This window comes from Gobio gobio, assembly GCF_949357685.1.
Source record: "Gobio gobio genome assembly, chromosome: 13".
Classification (NCBI taxonomy): domain Eukaryota; kingdom Metazoa; phylum Chordata; class Actinopteri; order Cypriniformes; family Gobionidae; genus Gobio; species Gobio gobio.
The window spans coordinates 44,948,721-44,968,270 of record NC_137106.1 but is presented as its reverse complement, the minus strand read 5'-3'; the positions used below and the strand labels follow the sequence as shown (position 1 = coordinate 44,968,270).

General features: G+C 37.5%; 1 protein-coding gene across 1 annotated transcript in view; it reads left to right on the top strand.

Moving 5' to 3' along the window:
* The window catches only part of col12a1a (collagen, type XII, alpha 1a), a 111,405-nt gene extending 94,706 nt beyond the window's left edge, over positions 1 to 16,699 (top strand). The window contains exons 56-66 of the mRNA XM_079832663.1: positions 324 to 419; positions 2,870 to 2,923; positions 3,466 to 3,519; positions 3,732 to 3,785; positions 4,825 to 4,896; positions 5,095 to 5,130; positions 6,835 to 6,901; positions 6,983 to 7,165; positions 7,598 to 7,675; positions 12,585 to 12,755; positions 15,956 to 16,699. Coding sequence (XP_079688789.1) covers positions 324 to 419; positions 2,870 to 2,923; positions 3,466 to 3,519; positions 3,732 to 3,785; positions 4,825 to 4,896; positions 5,095 to 5,130; positions 6,835 to 6,901; positions 6,983 to 7,165; positions 7,598 to 7,675; positions 12,585 to 12,755; positions 15,956 to 16,101 — 1,011 coding nt within the window. The 3' untranslated portion in view covers positions 16,102 to 16,699. The remainder of the gene's footprint in view (positions 1 to 323; positions 420 to 2,869; positions 2,924 to 3,465; positions 3,520 to 3,731; positions 3,786 to 4,824; positions 4,897 to 5,094; positions 5,131 to 6,834; positions 6,902 to 6,982; positions 7,166 to 7,597; positions 7,676 to 12,584; positions 12,756 to 15,955) is intronic.
* The last annotated feature ends 2,851 nt before the right edge of the window (positions 16,700 to 19,550 follow it).

Genomic DNA, 19,550 nt, shown 5'->3' with positions numbered 1-19,550 from the left:
TTCTGATAAATGCCAAACGATATTTGAACAGGTTGCTCCATCAATACCTTAGAGCAGGGTTCCTCAAACTCAGTCCTGGAGGGCCGCTGTCCTGCAGAGTTTAGCTCCGACCCTGATCAAACACACCTTCCTGTGATTTTCTAGTGATCTTGAAGACCTTGATTAGCATGTTCAGGTGTGTTTGATCAGCTAAACTCTGCAGGACAGTGGCCCTCCAGGACTGAGTTTGAGGAACCCTGCCTTAGAGGAACAGTTTCTCTCAGCACTTCTTCCTAGAGTGTTTAACTGGATAAATTAACAGGATTTTAACCCATTCATTCCAGGGTTCAATGGGTCCACGTGGGGAGCAGGGTCCACCAGGCCAGATGGGACCTCCAGGCCCACAGGGCCCTAATGGATTGTCTATTCCTGGTGAACCAGTAAGTAAAACACAAAACTTTGCATTGTGAATTATTGTATTGTACAGCATTTTTGATCATTTTCACAAAACTTTCATGGCCCCCAGAATATTTGAAATCATCTGAAAATGCAATGTAAAAAAAAAAAAAACATTTTTCTTCATGCATTCTTTTTTTTATCAACACTTGAATGTGGGTAAATTGCATAAAAAGCGTCATTTTGAGAAAAAAGCTGAGAAAATCACATTTTGTCAAAGACTATGTCTGGATGAGATTCAGAACGATGATCAAAACACAGATGGAGTAGATCGAGTCCATCAACACCCCAAAGCTTCACAGTCCTAAAGCTTGTCTTGGGTCGACGTTTCATTCAGTAACATTAGATAGTTTTGATTGCCTGACAAGCCAGACCCACATCAAGATGTTGGGTCTGGGAACACACCATTGGCAGGGCTCAATCCGAGGGGCGGGATAAACGGTTGTCTTTCAAATTCCCTCTGCACGCAATAGGATAGCGCTACAACCAACCAGAGCAACGAAGAAGGTCCTTCACGGGACTAGTTGATAGATTCAACTTTCGCCGTATCCGGTCGGCAAAACTCCGAACACATTCTTAAGAATGACTTCAGTGCCGTTCTTTGTTCTTTTCTCAAAGAAAAGCTTAACTCCAAGTCTTCCAGAGTTGCGGCCAAAGCCGATTTGAAAGACCGCTGTTCGCCAGCTTCTTTGTTTACAAGTAGCACGCGGAACTGCCGCAACTCTGCCGTCATTATGTTAAGCCCGCCCACCGACTCTATACACGATGTGATTGGCCTCACCAGAGTTTGGTTTTTCCAGCTCGCAAGCCAACTGTGATTACAATTACAATTGCTGCCGCTAGGGTGCGTCTAGATTTCTAGGCTATCGTTTTGATGCTGTTTAATGTTGATGATCACAATATTTTACATATGCATCTGATTACATGTGCTGTTGCTCATTTCTGCTTCTTTTTCACCTGTGATTTGATCAGGAGATTCAGTACTCTTTCAGAAGATATGTAATAGCGCCCCCTTCCGTATAACAGTAAAAAAAACACAGAAAACAGGAAAATGCTGTCAATGGCGGTGAAAGAGTTAATTAAGATATTTCTAATTCAGCCTGAAACAGTGTTGTTATTGTTACCTTTAAAGGATTAGTTCACTTCAAAATGAAATTTTCCTGATATTTTACTCACCCCCATCTCATCCAAGATGTTCATGTCTTTCTTTCTTCAGTCGAAAAGAAATTACGTTTTTTGAGGAAAACCTTCCAGGATTTTTCTCCGCACCATTGACTTCCATGACAACCAAACGGTTGAAGGTCCAAATCAATGCAGTTTCAAAGGAAGGGCTTCAGAGACTCTGCATGATCCCAGACGAGGAATAGGGTCTTATCTCGCCAAACCATCGGCCATTAAAATAAAAATAAAAACATTTATATACTTTTTAACCTAAATTGCTCATCTTGCGCTGCTCTGCGACGTGCCAAGGATTGCGCAATCACATCGAAAACGTCACACTAGACGCAGGCGGAAGTACCGCCCCAAGTGAATGTGCGAGGACTAATACAAACACCCATTACCAAAAAACACTCCATCTTCAACTTAAAAATCGTCCAACATCGTTGTTTTACCTTTTTTTGTTAAAGGGTGTTTGTATTAGTTTTCATGTACGCTTCGTAAACACGGGGGCGGGACTTCTGCCTACGTCTAGTGTGACAGAGTCTACGTCCCGCAGAGCAGCGCAAGATGAGCAATTTAGGTTAAAAAGTATATTCATTTTTTATTTTTTTTGAAAATGACCAATGGCTTGGCTAGATAAGACCCTATTCCTCGTCTGTACCGCATTGATTTGGACTTTCAACCGTTTAGTTGTCATGGAAGTCTATGATGTGGAGAAAAATCCTGGAAGGTTTTCCTTAAAAAACGTAATTTCCTTTCGACTGAAGAAAGAAAGACATGAAGATCTTGGATAAGATGGGGGTGAGTAAAATATCAGGAAATTTTCATTTTGAAGTGAACTAATCCTTTAAGAAAAGTAAGGTCAAGGTAAAAAATAATAACACATTTTTTATGCATCGATTTGAATGTCAAATCAACGCATTTAAAGGGGATGATGCAGACATTGAATTTGTTTAAAACAAGCTACTTTTTATGCATTGCATTTATGTTCTATTTTTATGTCATACTTCGGCCCCTTTTGCTTAAGGGACACCAATTTCTACTCTATTCGTGGAAAGTGTTTTCTGTTTGTCTTTCTTGGGACATTAAAATCATGGACGTGTCTGGCTACAGTAGTGCATAGTGCAGGTCTAATTTATGACTGAAAGCTTCGGACCCATTTATTTAAGGGAGCCAGCGCTCACTCTGTCATCCACATACAGCCGAGAGGTGCATTCATGTCATGTAACAGAGGAATGAGTGTGAACGCTTGCTTCATTTCTTCCGTTTTCAGGGGCGTCCTGGAGCTAAGGGAGACCCTGGTGACTCAGGTTTAACTGGACAGCGGGTAAGTGCTTTTTAGTTTGAGCTGTTTTTGAGCGGCTTGTGAAATCTAATAAATTGTGGTGTATAACACCTGTGTTGGATTCTGAAAGGTTTCATAAACTGTGTTCAGGACTTTATCAGATAAACGGCTTTATGATTGGATTAAAGCTTAAGCTAAGAAAATTACACCACACTTAACTTCACCTATTAAAAAACGGAACAATTGGCAGACGCAACGCAAGTGCTCTTAAAGCACAGAGCAGAACGATTGCTAACACCTTCATCATAACGTCATTTTATTTCGGACTTCCAAAAGAAATACACAGACAGAAACACAATGTCTGTTCTTATTGCCGTACGGGATGAAGGCATTACTTTGCAAGAAGTTTATTTGTACATGGTCCATTTGGTAAAACCTTCCTTCTCTTCCATGGAAAGGTTGAATTTAGTCATATCCTGACAATATTTGTAATTGCTCAGGTTTGATCCACGAACAGCTACATAGTTGTTTGAAACAACCCCTGTATGTGATGAATGACATAACGTATTTTTCTTTTTTCCAAGGGCCCTGTTGGCGCTCCAGGTCCACTTGGCCCTGTTGGACCTTCTGGTGCAAGGGTAAGAAGTTTTGAAGTGCACCTTGAATTGGTTTGAAAGTGCATGTTTCCAGTTTTAGCTTTGTTAGGCGACTTGTCTTGTCAGACCGATTTAGTCGGTTGTGTTAGGCCCATCTCAAGGGCGTGTTTGAACCTCTCCCAGAGGTAAATCTTCTCCCAGACTCTATTAGCTGTCCATCTTGCACAGTCATGATGACATATGTTTTTGTTCAGGGTCAGCCAGGAAATGAAGGCCCATCTGGACCAAGAGGTCCATCGGGACCAATGGTATGTAATGTGGAAGCTTTTGAATATCTGATGAGTGTGTGTATGTAGCCAGAGAAATCAGCTGAAGTATCTGCCATACATCAAATGAAATGTTCTTCCTTTTGTTAACTTGATTAATAACTAAATTTAGCAAAGTCACACTTAATTTCAATGTAGCACAATACTTAAAAAGAAAATAACAGTGTATTCTTTGTTTTATCATCTTAGACAAGTCCCAGTTGTTTTGAAATGTTGTAATATAAATGCAGACATTTACACATTTTAATATGGCTTTAATGTCCAACTACACTGGAGAAAAATGTGGTGTAGAAACAATTTTCACTCAGAAATTGCTAGTAAATTTAACAAAAAAGTACAAAGTAGCAAGTAACACAATTAATTAAATGTGAATTTTTAAAGTAGAAAGACGGAAATAGTATTTTATTGCAAAATGCTTGTTTTATTTACTCGCTATACTTTTTGGCGCTTTATTTTAAGGTGACATCTTACATTTGTACTTACTATAGTAATAACGACACTAAACCTTAACCTTATAGTAAGTACATGTAGTTAATATAATAATATTACTCAGTAATCGAGTTATTACAGTTGCACTTTATTTTACAGTACATGCACTTATGTAAGTATACATTTCCTAAGAAAGTTCTTTCCTAAGAAAGTACTGGTTTATAAGGTTAATTCTTGGTTAATGTTAGGTTTAGGGGTAGTTTACTACCTAGTTATTACCCAGTTATTGTAATAACCATAATTAGCACATAGTATGTACATGAGGAACAGGACTGTAGAATAAAGTGCTACCATTATTACATGATAACAATGTCATCTTAAAATAATGTGCAAGTGTCCTTTTTGGAGCCACTGTAATTATTACCCATTATGCCATTAGATGTGCATGTGGGTTAACTTTCCCAACTGTAATGTTTAAAAGATCAGTGTTAGTGATCGTGAATGAGTTGGTATTGTGAGTTCAGGCTGTTTATCAGAAACTGATTGTTAAATATGTCATATATGAGTAATTCTTACTGAGATCCATTTTTAGGGACCTCCGGGATCACCTGGAATGCCTGGAAACACAGGAAAAACAGGAAAATCTGGAGACACTGGCCTCGCTGTATGTACATATTCAATGGCTCATATTAAATCTCATTTACTTGTTTTAAAGTTATATATTTGGGGGTGTTGATCAATTCACTATCAAAAGATTACACATGTATATGTGTGCCAGTGAATATATCCCAACCTATGGTCACTGGTTACAGATCTGCTTTGAGTGATTTCTGACTCCTCTTTTCTCATTTGTCAATCACAGGGACCTGTTGGCATGAAAGGAGAGAAGGGTGAAAGGGTAGGTATCACTTTCATATACTTCATCACAGGAGAGCCTCAGTGCAATCAAACTATACTAAACTGAATAGCACACTACAGTTAAATGTACAATCAAGTGCTTTACATGTGCTTTAATATGTTAGTCAACACATCAAAATATGTGTATTTCGTTAAAGCATGACTTTAAAGGGTTAGTTCACCCAAAAATGAAAACTCTGTCATCATTTACTCACTCTTGTGTTGTTCCAAACCCGTAAGACTTTCGTTCATCTTCAGAACACAAATTAAGATCTTTTTGATGAAATCTGTCTCTGTCCCTCCATTGACAGCTACGCAGTTACCACTTTGACGCTTCGAAAAGTTCATAAAGAGATCGTAAAATTAATCCATATGAATTGAGCAGTTTAGTCGAAATTTTGTGAAGAGACACGATCGCTTTATATGATGAGCAGATTTCATTTAGTCTTTTATTCAGAAAATATGGACTAATATTGACTACATACAATACAATTCAGTGGCCGTTTGCTTTAGTAATGTTATATTATTTGCAAAGTTATCTTATATTATCTTACAGTTTCGTAAAAATCTACTGTAACACTACTGTAACATGGGGAACAATTATCACTTTTAACTATTTGTTTATTAGTTTGCATATTGGCTATTTATTAGTACTTATAAAGCACATACTAATGCTTTATTCTGCATGACCTTATTCTACATCCCTTAATCCTTCCCAATACCTAAACTTAAATGCTACAAACTCTACCTTACTAACTATTAATAAGCAGTAAATAGTGTAATAATAATAGTGAATAGGGGTGTAACGGTACACAAAACTGCCGGTTCGGTACGTACCTCGGTTTAGAAGTCATGGTTCTATGTGTATGACAGGTTTATTTAAACCTGTATGACAGGTTTATTTAAACCAGGTTTATGACAGGTTTATGACAGGTTTATGACAGGTTTATTTAAACATACATGAAATAATCAAAACATCACTAACAGGTTCAGTAGAATATAATGAATATATAGGCCAATGTAGTGCATATATTTAGTGAAAGAGTTGATTTCTCTAGTGAATAAAATTCTGTGGACACTGAATGACTGCCTGAGGTAAATGTGATGCGACATGACATTGTTTAGTTTACAAGCAGTTATATTGAGGTCTTAATGCCGTTGAAACACTGATTGAGCGATGACACCACATATGATACGTGACAGTAAGCTGTAATGTATCCTCAACATACCTTAAGATATTAATTCATGTTTATTCTTTAGGAAGAGATGATCGATCGCGTTCACAGATGATGGCGTTCACGCGCACACACCGCGCGGCCACAGTCACGCCACATTAAAGAGCGTCCAAACGGCATTTATCGTTTGAATTTTGTGATAAAATGGACTGAATACTTAATATGTTCGTGTGGGAACTCGGATTGAAGTGTGTTTCGTGTGAAGCGCTTAAAACAAGCTTTTAACTGTTAAAGACTGCCTTCAGAAACCGTTCGGTACACGCGTGCACCGAGCCGAAAGCCCTATACCGAAACGGTTCGGTACGAATACGTGTACCGTTACACCCCTAATAGTGAATATGTGTTCCTCATACTAAAGTGTTACCAACACTAATGTTGCTGCAGCAGAAATGCTATTGCATGTGCAAACACAACTAACATTTTCTTCAGAAAATGTAAAAATCACGTTTGCTCTGCTTTCTGTTTTCCAGGGAGATACTGCGTCTCAGAACATGATGCGCTCAGTAGCAAGACAAGTTTGCGAACAACTAGTCAGCAGTAAGCCGTCTCAGCGAGTTATTTTGAATTTGCCAATGGTTTTGTTCATTTTATAAATGTAAATGTTTGATTTTCTCGTAGGACAAATGAGCAGAATCGATAACATGCTGAACCAGATCCCCAGTAACTACAGGAGCAATAGCCCCGGTCCTGCCGGTCCTCCAGGCCCACCTGGCAACCAGGGACCCCGTGGAGAGCCAGGTCAGACCGGACCCAACGGGTTCCCAGGAAATTCAGGATTGCCAGGGTCTCCGGGAGAAAGTGGTAAGTACGCACTTCACATTGGAAGCAATCAAAATAAAGCATTCCCACTGTGGCTTGGTGGATAAAAAATGGACCAGAATATCATAGAGACTCGAGGGTGGGAAACCACAAACCTCTTAGCTATAGCATATAACAACACCCCGACAACCACACACTTTAACCTAACATTGTGATTCCAAGGTTTGCACATAACACCAGACATTTTCTCTAAGTGTAAACAGTTTTTGTGCAAAGTAGATAATTGGATTTTAATTCAAATCCACCACCCCAACAAAAATTAGTCTAAAAAATGTTTTGATGCACATGATTCTAATAGATTGTCGACCATTTTTACTTAAAATAATCCAGATGTATATACTCTGCGTTTGACGTTACTGCCAATTGCCAACATATGGTTTACATTTTTTAATGCATTTCCCCTTAACATCCTAGGATCGCCGGGAGAGAAGGGAGAAAGAGGAAGTCCAGGCATTGGTACTCGAGGGCAGAGAGGATTACCTGGACCTCCTGGTATGTCTTCGTGCAACCTAACGCCACCTCATTTTAACCGCTCCATTTCACTGCTAATTATATCCAGAGTTCGTGTGCACACTTGTCGTTTCAAGGCTTTCAGATGCGGCCTATCCAAAACCTCCTGATTAATGGAACCAACTCTAATGATCGTTAACAACTGTGATTTCCACATTGAGTCATTTCCATATCACAATGTTTATCATTCTGAGAGTATTTAGGCATGATAGATGAACATGATGATGAATCATTACCAAATGAATGGTCTGTTACACAACTGCTGGTATTAGTTTTTCCAAATGATCAAGAACAACTTTTTTTCCCTGGATTGTTTGGATAGGTTGGCTCGAAAGTGTACTAACCCCTCACCAAACTGTGTTGTGACAGTTGGGATTAAGAGAACCGTAAGAGTTTTTTGAAAAGGAAGTCAGGAGAAGTGTTTGCCTCAATAGGCCTGTAGCAAAAGTCAGACAAATCATTTTTGAGTCTCAGATATGAAAATAATTAGGGTATTTCTCCTTCCTGTGCTGTTTATGTCTACTCTTAGCCTCTTCAAGTATCATAGGTAGAATTGAGAATCAGGGGCCGGATTCACAAAAATCTTCTTAAGAGAGAAGAAACTACAAGTAGTTTGTAAGAATGTTCCTTAGTGCAATTCTTGAAAAAAATCTCCCGATATACTTGAAATCAAAGAATGAACTGGTGTGATGTCATTTCGAACTAAATCAGGCCAAAACGAACTTCATTCGGGAGTTCGAAACAGCTTGCTAAAGCAAACTTTCTGGAAAAGTTTGCTCTGGCCGGTAAACACCTTTGAACAACCATTGGTCTGCGATGATGATGTAATAGGTGGGTGTGGCTCTGGGTCTCCACCTTCTTTGAAATCTCCATCCACTTTCAACTTTGAAATCTTCTTTGGTTCATTTCTTTTTACGCAAGTAAAAACATGAACACACTGGAGAGCTGCTTAACAGTAGAAATTGAAGCTGTAATTGAAAGAAAGATTGACTATGTTTTTTATGTTTAAAACTGTAAAGCTGCTTACTTTTAAACTATCTATTGTATAAAGTGCTAAATAAATAGACATGACTTGACTGGAGTGCTGCAAGCATATCCACAACGCTATGATCAGATGCTTGCTTAACTGCTATTTTCTCATCGCTATTTTCTCATTTTTATAGTGTGTTTATTTTGTTATTGAGTGGAATGCGTGCTGTTGGGATGTTTTTCGCAGGGCACTTATTTTTAAAAGATCTAAAAAGCTAAAAAGATCTTCGTCGTGAGTATATCAGCTCCTTAAGATGTTCTCAAATTTTTTGTTAAGAAGAAAATGACAGGCTTATTTGCCGATTCTTGCTGAAGACTTGCGTTTCGTTTTTTAATGTGTTGTGTATTTTGATTAGTTATTTTTAAAGTCTGCATGAACCAATAGTTGCAATTGTCTTTTCTTGCCTATTATGACATACCTAAGTGAAACGCTTCTGGAACAAGAACAAATGTAGGGCGGGCTTGATTTTGTCTGTGGGGAGTTGATTGGATGGTTGTGGTTTGCTATGGGTGGATCTCATTGGAGTGACAGGTTCCCCCGCCCTCATCATCAGAGAAGAGAAGAGCTGAAGAGGGAGGGGAATTCATTCTGATTCAAGATTACGATGAATAAAAAATGATATCATTTATGATACATTCAGCAATATTCCATAGAAAAACTAAGAATTGTCAATTTTGATTTTAAGCAGACTGTCTCAAGTCTGTTGGCAAGAATTTAAACAAACTAAAATATGAAATTCAATATGGTTCCATTAGCAGTTCTGGAAATAGTATGACAAAACATTGCATTGAATGCAAATTTAAGCGCCAGAGCCGCTGTCATGGCAGTCAGCACACTTATTTCCTGTTGGCTTATTTCGTGAACCAATAGTCAAAATGATTCATTATTACTGTTCAGTTTAAATCTGAAATGATCTCATAAACTGACTGGTAGTGAATTCAATAATAATTGTTGTCTAAACATTGGCCATTCTTTCTAGCTCAAAATAACTTAAAGAAGTGTTAACAGAACCGTAAAGTCAAATCAGATTGGTAAATGCTCTTATGATTACCATTCCTAGAGTCCACAGTTTGAGCAGATTTACCGTGCCAGTTTATTTATATAACACTTTGTACAATACAGATTTTTTTCAGAGCAGCGTAATGGGAATAAAGAGGAAAATAACAGTGTCAATGTTGCAAAGTTCATAAATGATGAAACACATTCAATGTGGATATAAGCATCTCTACAGAAGACAATAGTGTCATTAATCAGCTCAGTTTAGTTGATTCAATATAGCTTGATAACATTGTCAATGTTGCAAAGTTCAGTTATGAAACCACTTCAAAAGCTGATCTACAAAAGACAATAATGTTGTTGTTTACACGTTATTTCGATATAGATCACTTTATTCATTCTTCTAACTATACACTCTCTCTCAAAAAAAAAAAAAGAGTACAAAAAAGTGTCCGTCACTGGGGTGGTACCCTTAAGGGTACATTTAGGTCAGGGGTAGGCAAGTTCGATCCTAGAGAGCTGATGTCCTGCAGAGTTTAGCTCCAAGCCTACTAAGCCACCACAGTATAAAACTCATGGCTTCCAGCATGCATTGCAGCATTGTCACCATTGTTGAGATTCATATGCTGATTCTTGATATCTGTGTGCGTCTAAACTTTTTCCCCCCTTATAATGTATTTAAAAATCTAAATTCAGAAAGTCTGATCTGTGGCAAGAAAGTATTGTTGGTGAATATTATGTATTAATATTTTTTTAGTCAGTGTTGAGTTTAGTCAAATATTTTTCTTCATGATAATTTCTGTTTATGGCTTGTTTTGATTTGAACAGATTATGTGTTTTGTTAACACTGTAACAAAAACCACAAACTCACATAAAAAGCCAAGAGTCAAACTGCCCAACTAAAGGAAACACTGATCACCATAATGGTTACCAAACAATTTCAATAGAACATCAACCTCTAAACCTCTGTTAATTCTCAATAATAGCTTCTATAGATGTCTTTCAGGGTTGGAGCCAAACTCTGCAGGACAGCTTTAGGTAGAGGTAAACAATGCTATAATTGTACCCTAAGGACCAATTGTGTACCTTTTAAAGGAAGGAACAAAATTGTACCTCCACTGTCACTTTTTTTCTGAGAGTGTAAGTAACTTTGCAACTACATGTCAATTAACTCTTAGAGTATTAGGTTAGGTTAGGATTCGGGTTAGGTCTGTTTCCATCTGGTATTAAAATCGGATCTCAAGAGGGTGAGGCTAAATACAGGTATTAACAGGGTCTAAAACATTTAGAGCTTGTCCACTTTCGTTCACTTCCAGAGGTAGTAGAAAACCCTTTCGACCGGATTGCTTTCGTAGTGTAGATGCTTATGTGAATGGATGTGTTTGAACAGCCACGAAAGATGTCTACTTTTCCCCTACTTACCTAACACATAAACATGATGGGAAGCCAACTAGCCAGACGGGATTTAAACTTTGTCGGCTGAAGACAAGATTGGTTTGAAGACGAAAAACTTAAACATTTTCTCTCACCATTCCTGATTTCTAACATTCACTCACTGGGTTCGGCTGGTCTTGCGCCTGTCAGAGCAGAAACGAAAGCTGATGCTCTCTGTGTGTTTTTCCGTCGTCTCTGGTCATGTTCATATGTAAATTGCATGAGCTTATTTTGTCCATTAGATTAAAAGATCTGAAAAAGCCCATACATTTACCCGCCCATAGACCCTCCCCTCCCCTTGAAGAAGTGGTTGAAAGTGGACAAAAGTGACCAGATGTAAACAGAAATGTGCCTCATCTACTTGTGATCCAATTGACTAAATCTTAATACAAACAGGGCCGTAGTAAGGAGACTTTCTGTGGGGAGCATCTAAATAAAGTCTTAGCAGATATTAAGCAGACAGTCTACTAATACTCTAATGACTGCTAGTTGACATGTTACTTATAGTTTTTAGAACATCTAAAGTTGAAATAAAGTGTTTATCCAGCTTGTGTCCCCATCCCACTCAAATTGATACAATTTCTGAATATTACTGAATATAACTAATCGTCTTTTAAACCCCTTGCCTGTTAGGGGCCCATACGAAAGTTGTCACAGAACTTATAAACAACCTGATAAACACAAAAGCCTGGAAATAATTATACTTTCGGTAAACAAGGCGCTTCCACTATCATAAGAAGCAAAGCTGGCCAAAGTGGTAGTTTCCATGCTGAGCCATCATCAGAAGATCAAAGTAATCCAGTAATTAATAGAGGAATTTGTACAGACATGTTTGGTGTTTTGAGCTCAGTCACTCTCGATACAGTCATCCCCGCGCAACACAAAGGGTCTGAATGAATTATTGGCTCCATAGTAACTGTAACAACACTGTCTTCAACAAACACAATTCTACACTTTCTCCAGGGGACACGTTAAATTGCTGTCCAGCATTTGCCGGAACAAGCCTCTCGTAGAAAACTGTAAAGAAGTGGAAGCGTCTCCCTCGTGGAAATGATGCCAAGAGCTCTCTGTGAATGAAATACACAGCCGTCGTATACGTACAGTAGGAGGAAGCTTGCGGTGACTCACTGTTTGTAGTTTGACTTGTGTTTTCTGTGGAGGCTTTATTGGCAACACATGTGCTGACATCAGAGCGCACAAGAGCGAGAGTCAAGGGACGGCATTCCAGTTCGGTTTATACCGTCTAGACAGAAAAGGGTTGGGGGAAAGAACTTACCCCTTCTTCCTTTTAATTAAGCAGTCAAAATATTTAAATTACAGTGCTTGAAATCAGTTTTCTCCTTCCACATCCAGTGAAAAACCTAGAGGCGAAGTAAAGTGCGCTTTCTTACACCTCCTCTGCCATCTTTTTCTCTTTTTTTTTTTTCCCAGGGCCACCAGGGCAGTCTCAGACTGGGCCCCCTGGTCCCTCAGGCTCAGCAGGGCCCCGTGGCCCACCAGGGCGGCAGGGTGGGCCTGGAGTCAGGGGACCACCTGGACCTCCAGGATACTGTGACTCCTCCCAGTGTGTCGGCATGCCTTACAATGGACAAGGTTACCCAGGTAAGCACAGTACGGTTGATTGAAAAGCTCTGTTCCAAAACCTAGTTGAGCTCTTGTCAAGGTGTTTACCTTCTTAGGCAACATTCGGAATGAAACGGAACTGGAACACTCTTTACAGGCAACAACACAAATAAGCATTATACTCTAATAAGCATTAAAATACAAAGTACACACAAATATTGGGCAAAACTGTAAACATAAACCAATTTTTTTTTAGCATTACTTTTCATTTTGCTGAAATATAGGGTATGATGGGAGGGTCACTGAGAATTTGCCAAGTAAGACATGTTACTGGATCAACATATTTTCTGATCCTTTGTCAGAAAAACCCTATCCCTAACCCTAAACCTACCCATAACTTATCCTTAAAATCAGAGGGAATTGATAGGTGGATAACACTGATGTAGAAGCACATAACCCTGACTGTAAGCCTAAACTTGACATAAACTGTAAACTTGTCCCTCAAATCTGATTGATTCAGGTTGATTGTAATGTTGTTCCAGGAACATGTTGTACTTGGTGAAATCACATTCACCAAGATGGGAGATATGCCCCTTAAGAACAATGTGCAAAACTGTAAATATATTTTGATACGATAAGTTATTAAGGGAAATTAATAGAAACATTTGCTCTGTGTGTCATCGTCTCTATAAACGCACACATCACTTTATTTAGTGTTCATGTAAACAGTATTTTCGGATTCATCCACTGGAATGATTTCACTAGGTGTCCTGTAAACGTATTGACACCGGAGAATGTCATCGGAGAAGCGCTAATTAAACATCATTGTTTTAGTTGATTATTTTAAAAACAGAATTGTTTCTGCTGAGGCTGAAAATTCATTTTCGGTTGCCGAAATTTTGGTGCATTACTACTTTTAACGCTTTCCCCGCCATTGACGTAAATTTCTGTCATTTATGAGACAACGCTTCACCACCATTGACAGAATTTTCCTGTTTTCACTGTTATATGTTAGGGTGCTCTATTATGCATCTCCTGAACGAGTACTAAATATCCTGATCAAAACACAGGCGAAGAAGAAGCAGAAATGAGCGATAGCATATGTATGCATATTCACTTGCAAAATGACACATTTATCAACATTAAACAGCATATAAATCAAAACGATCTTATGTTACTAAATGAAACGTCGACCCAGGACGAGCTACAGGACTGAATCCGATCTGTATGTAGTCTTTAGCCCTATTGGTAATTGTTTCTCATGTGGACGTCTGTAAAAATACATTTGCATGCCACCTCAACTCATGGTGGAGGAGCGAGTTTTTTGATTTATGAGCAGATATAAGTTAATACAGCCTCTTATTTACATGAGGTAAACATTATGCTAATTGGTTAATTTAATGTATATTACGATAAACTACTGCCGTAATAACGGCCCATTACAAATGTTATGTGTTTTTCTTCTCTTTTGAGCGGAAATAAAAGATTATTCTTGTAAATACTTTCCATCATTTCAGTAATAAAAGTGTAGGCTAGATCTTTAAAATGCATCCAAATTACAGCGAAGCGCAACGATACGGTGCTCCGCAGTCGTCAAAAAGAATATAAACATTACATTTTTAAGTAATCTCGTTTTTTAATTTAAAAAAATTATTTTATGAAACTTACCCACATTCAAGTGTTGATACATTTTTTACATGAAGCTAGAATAAAATAGAATGTCTGTTCTTTCTTTTGATATATTGCATGCTCAGATATTCATACAGACAAAATATTTTTGGGGCCATGAAGCTTTTGTAAAAATTATCAAAAATGCTGGCGGTGGCTGGCAACTCTTTAAAAAAAACACTGGTGGGGAAAGAGTTAAAGAATGTCTGAAATGTACTTGAACATAACTCCATGAATTACAATAAGTATAGCATTTTTCAAAAAATAATAGCACTAGTAACAATACGCCACTTCTGTCCCATCTTACCCCAAGGGTCTGCTTTTATCTTTTCACTTCAACATAATATTTTTGACTTCACAAATCTAAAATCATGAATGTGTCCACAAATGCACACAAAAACATTGATATTCAACATTATCACAGATCACGATTTTCCAGAGACACACAATTAGATAATTTCACCTCGAAACCTTTCGATGTTCATATCCAGATGAAACGACAAAATCAAATCTTTTATAAGACTATCTAGGTTTGGAACAGAGCTCTAGCGTAAGCGACTAATGATCCGATTGCCACAAGTTTGCTTAACAATATAGCTAATCAATCAAGAACTGCATGTTTAGCATTTGTTTGTTTTTTTTACTCTTGAAGGTAGTCGTTTTGCCTCTGAGATGAACTAACCCGATCTTTAACCCATTCCAGGTTTTGCGTAGTATGCTATCTAGACTGCCTGATCCCTTACCTGATGTTAGCACTCGCTCATGAGCTAATAAGGATAACCACCATGGATATGATTGCTGAATATTTGCTGGCCAACTCTAAAACAAAAAAAAACACTCAAACCAAAGAAAGGACTGGACTGCCACTAACACCAGCTGAGCGCTACTATATCATACTGGAGCCAGTGATGGTTACGTACCCGTGGCCTGTTTGCATCTAGAGCAGCAAGAAAGAGCTTCGTTTTGCTGAGGACGCATGTGAAACTACTAACATTGAGCGTTTACGTTAACAGCGTTCAACGGCGGTTGCTCTTTAGGAGGGTGAAATGACTGTAAATAAACTAATTGTGCCTTGTAAATGTTAATCGATGACACAGTGGGCTAAAGTTAACAGCAGTCATCAAGCTTGCACCTGATAACTCGCTTCTTGCTGACCGCTGACGGTTAATTTTGTCACCTCTGATGATACGTGTAGGCAACGCTCAGGTTACAAATGTAGCGTGTGCCATTAGTGTATGCAACCATGAAGTTTTCGGGTGTGTTTGCAGAGTGCTGCCTTTTTCTTTAATCCGGGGTTTTTTTTTGTATTGTGATTTATAGAATTGTATGATACCTCACATAGATCAGCAAATTTCCACAAATGCATTCTTTTTTTATACATGTATGTTTGAGTAGCTCTAGTTCTAGTGTAGGAGAAAAATCCAACGCAAAGTTGTGGACAACTGGCGAATGGGTTGATATAGACCGTTTTTTTGTCTTTATTATTAACACTTTGCATAAATGAAGAGTTGAAATGACATGTTGGAACCCAAAAGCACATGCTCAGCTGGCCAAATAATATTTCCAAGCAGGCCCCTACCAGCCAGAACCTGAAACCTACGTAGTGCCCATTCCAGCCCAGCCGTCGGAAGATATCGAGACACAGTCGCCCGGTTTACGAAACCAGCGTGGAAAAAGATCGCTATCAAGACAGGAAGCGGAAAGAATAGAAACATAAAGTGAAACTGTCAAAAACTGCATTTAAATCCAGATCATTTAACAGCACAGAGAGGCGGATATTCAACTCTCGTAGAAACCCGTGTGCTTTCCGACGGTTCCACAGTGTGTCTCTGCTTGTAACATAACTGCATTTTGTATTTGTTCAGTAACATGTCCTATAAACACTATGAACTGATTCCTTGCACATTTGAAAGTGTAAACGTGCTTGCTGCGGTGCAATTTGTTGTTGTTCTTTCTCTCTCTCCCTCTCGCTCTCTCTCAAGGAAAATGGCAAACGGTTCAACTTCCTTTGATTCTTAGACCTGGCTTTTGTTTTCTTATCCTAAACCGAATATTTATCTGTTGTATACCAACTCGCTCCAAAAGAGGAATTGCATGCCTGTGTTGTATATTTAGTAAGGACGTTTACAATCAGAATATAGTTGTTTTTCCCAGTGATATCAGTTGAAATGCAGTCGGAATTTGTTGCAAGTCTATGGACATAGAATAGCTTTTTTTCATGTCTGAATTGCACATTGTGAATTCCACAGCCTTATTTTCTTATTTATTTCTGAATCAGAAGAGGCATTTTTCAATAAAACTACTGAAAATGTTTAATTGCTGTTGTCGTCTGTTCTTTCATTTTGAGGTTACATTTAAAATGACATTCAGTTCCTCAGTTTGAATTGAGGTAGCAAAAAAGTTGCTGCTTTAAAGTTTTAAGGACAATCAACTTTAAGTCATTTCAACTTGAATTACATTAAACTGACTTGGAAAAATGAGTTGAATCTTGTATAACTTATAAAAACAGAATTTGCTGTTTTTTCATAGAATTTTTCATAGCTTATTGATCATGTTATATTTTACAGTGGATTGTGATAGAAATGTGAATTAAAATGGCATAAAATAATCAGATTCATTTATTACATATGATATTAACAATCACTGTTTCAATACACTTTGCCATTGTCATAATCATAGTCAAGTTTAGTTTTCTGATGCATATTAATTATGAATATTGTCCAAGATCCAATGTTCTGTGTTCATATATAACAGGGATGTTACACTCTGAAAAATGTATTGTTATGGTTCCATGAAGCACGTTTAATATCCATAACCTTTCCATTGGACAAAAGGTTCATTCACACTTTATATTAGATGTCTTTAACTACTATTTACTATTTTTGTTAAAAAAATATGAACAATGTTCATATTCTATTGCAAAACACTTTTAATGCTACTGAGCTGGGAAACGGGTATGGTTAGGACAGGTTTGGTGGTATGGGTAGGTTAACAAAAGGGTAAAACAATTTTTAGTTAATATAGTGAAGGAGATTGGTTTAATTAACAGAAACTCAAAATATTATGTTATTGGAACCACCACATTAGTTATATAAGTTGATTTGACAAAATGTGATGAATCATGAAAATATTTTTTAAAATAGATATACCATGTAAAAACGTATGTATGTACACAATAAGTGCGCTGTATCAGATAACTAATTTAAATTTTAGTAGTTAATATAAAAAGGGGACCAAAGTTTCTTTATAGTGGAAAAAGGATCTTCAGATTATTAAAATGTAAAATGAAGAAAAAAGAGGTTGTTTTAACTGTTCATTGAAATGTTTTATCGGGAAGAATGAATCTTTTTTTTTGTTTTTTTGTTAGACATATCAAAACTCACACATACACTGTAAAATCTAATTAGTTAGACTTATTTTTGAAAAGCATGCAAACTGACTGCCTTAAAAAAGTAAAGTGAAATAGGAATAATATGTTGTGCTGACAAATGCTTAGTTAGTATAGTTCACACACCCAAGAGTTCTTCTAGTAACTAAAAAATAACTGAGAGAACTTTGTACTTTAAATAAGATGTAATTGTTACCATAGATGTGTTTTGATGCTGAATGTTGAAGTCTGTGTGTGACTCAAGCATGATCAATTGCAAGATATTGTTACTAATATAGAGGGGTTATATCAACACAATTACGAGGTTCACAAGGTGTTTGTGACATAAGTGTTAGCAACAGAAATGTAAAAGATCCTTATTTGACATGAAATATAGTTATGTTATACATCATTCATATAACTGTGATTGCTTGTTGCATCACTGCATTAATAGGAAGAGAATTACAATCAAATAAACTAAGTTTCTAGTGCCCAAATAAAGGGAACACTGATCACCATAATGGTGAGTTCAAACATTTTAGGAAATCAACATCAGTTTATGAAGTTTATGTGATGTTCTCTCAAATCTTTCAGTTGTATTGACAATTCAACATTCAAGATGACTTTGGGAAATCAGTGAATGCAAAATAATTGGACATGAGTTAAAAATCCCCGCCTCAAAACCTTTTTTGCTTGACAAAATGGCACTCAAACCAATCAATTAATCTAAACTTGGGTTTTCTAGAAAAAAGGCATAGCATGTGAATAGCACAGATTACTAGATTTGCACAATTAAGTTAAGATATTAAGTAAAGTTAACTAATAAGTGTTAGTTAGAATCACTGTTGGATTTTACAGTGCACTAACACAGGGTAATTTCCACAACATCTCAATAACACATAAATACATTAATTTATAAAGACAAAACTATTTTCTGTGGGTTAAATTGGGTAGAAGTAGCTCTTTATGGTAACAGTTGCAAGTTGCCACATTTTACAGTGTAATACAGCACTTCAGGCGACCTGTATAAAGCAGTGGATCTTGTATTTCCAAAGAAAACAATAATGTGGAGGAGTTCTTGTAAATGCCAAAGACGTTCATTAAGGTAAGTTTTGTTCTGCTACATTAAAACTGCAAGTAATCACTGTAAGACATCACGTATGTGCTCTGAGATTGATTTGACACATTAAAGGCTCATTGTCACGACACTTCTGTTCGTCTGTTTCACTGGACCTCAAATCATTCCATCAAAATCATTGCCAAAAGTCTGGAATGCTGGATTATATAACTCTCCGTTTCCAATACTATACTAGCGCTTTGACACTGAAAATGTAAAATCTTACATTTCAGTATTTTTCCATCAAAATGTAACTCTCTGATGCTGTTGTCTACTACAGGAGCAAATCTTTTCAAAGCCATTTAGGCTGAAGTGTTACATCCAAACACCCTCATTTTTTTTATTTCTGAAAACATAGATTCAACATGAAGTGGTGTTGAGAAACTCTCAAGGAATAAGGAATGGTTAAAGCTGCGGTCCGCAACTTTTTGCGCTCTAGCGGTTAATAAACAGAACTGCATGCGTCTTGCGGAAAAACATTGCAGCCGGATCTACTTCTCTCTGTTTATGTCTATGGCGAGTCACGCAGGGACTGTGCTCCTCCGCAGCGGTTCCTACCAGACAGGTCTGAAATAGTCCCAATATAAACACTTATTATAAGTGTACCATAATGATTCAGGGTAAGACACAAACACAGTTTGGAAAATGGTAAATTTGGTAAATTTTGAACACACAAAAAGTT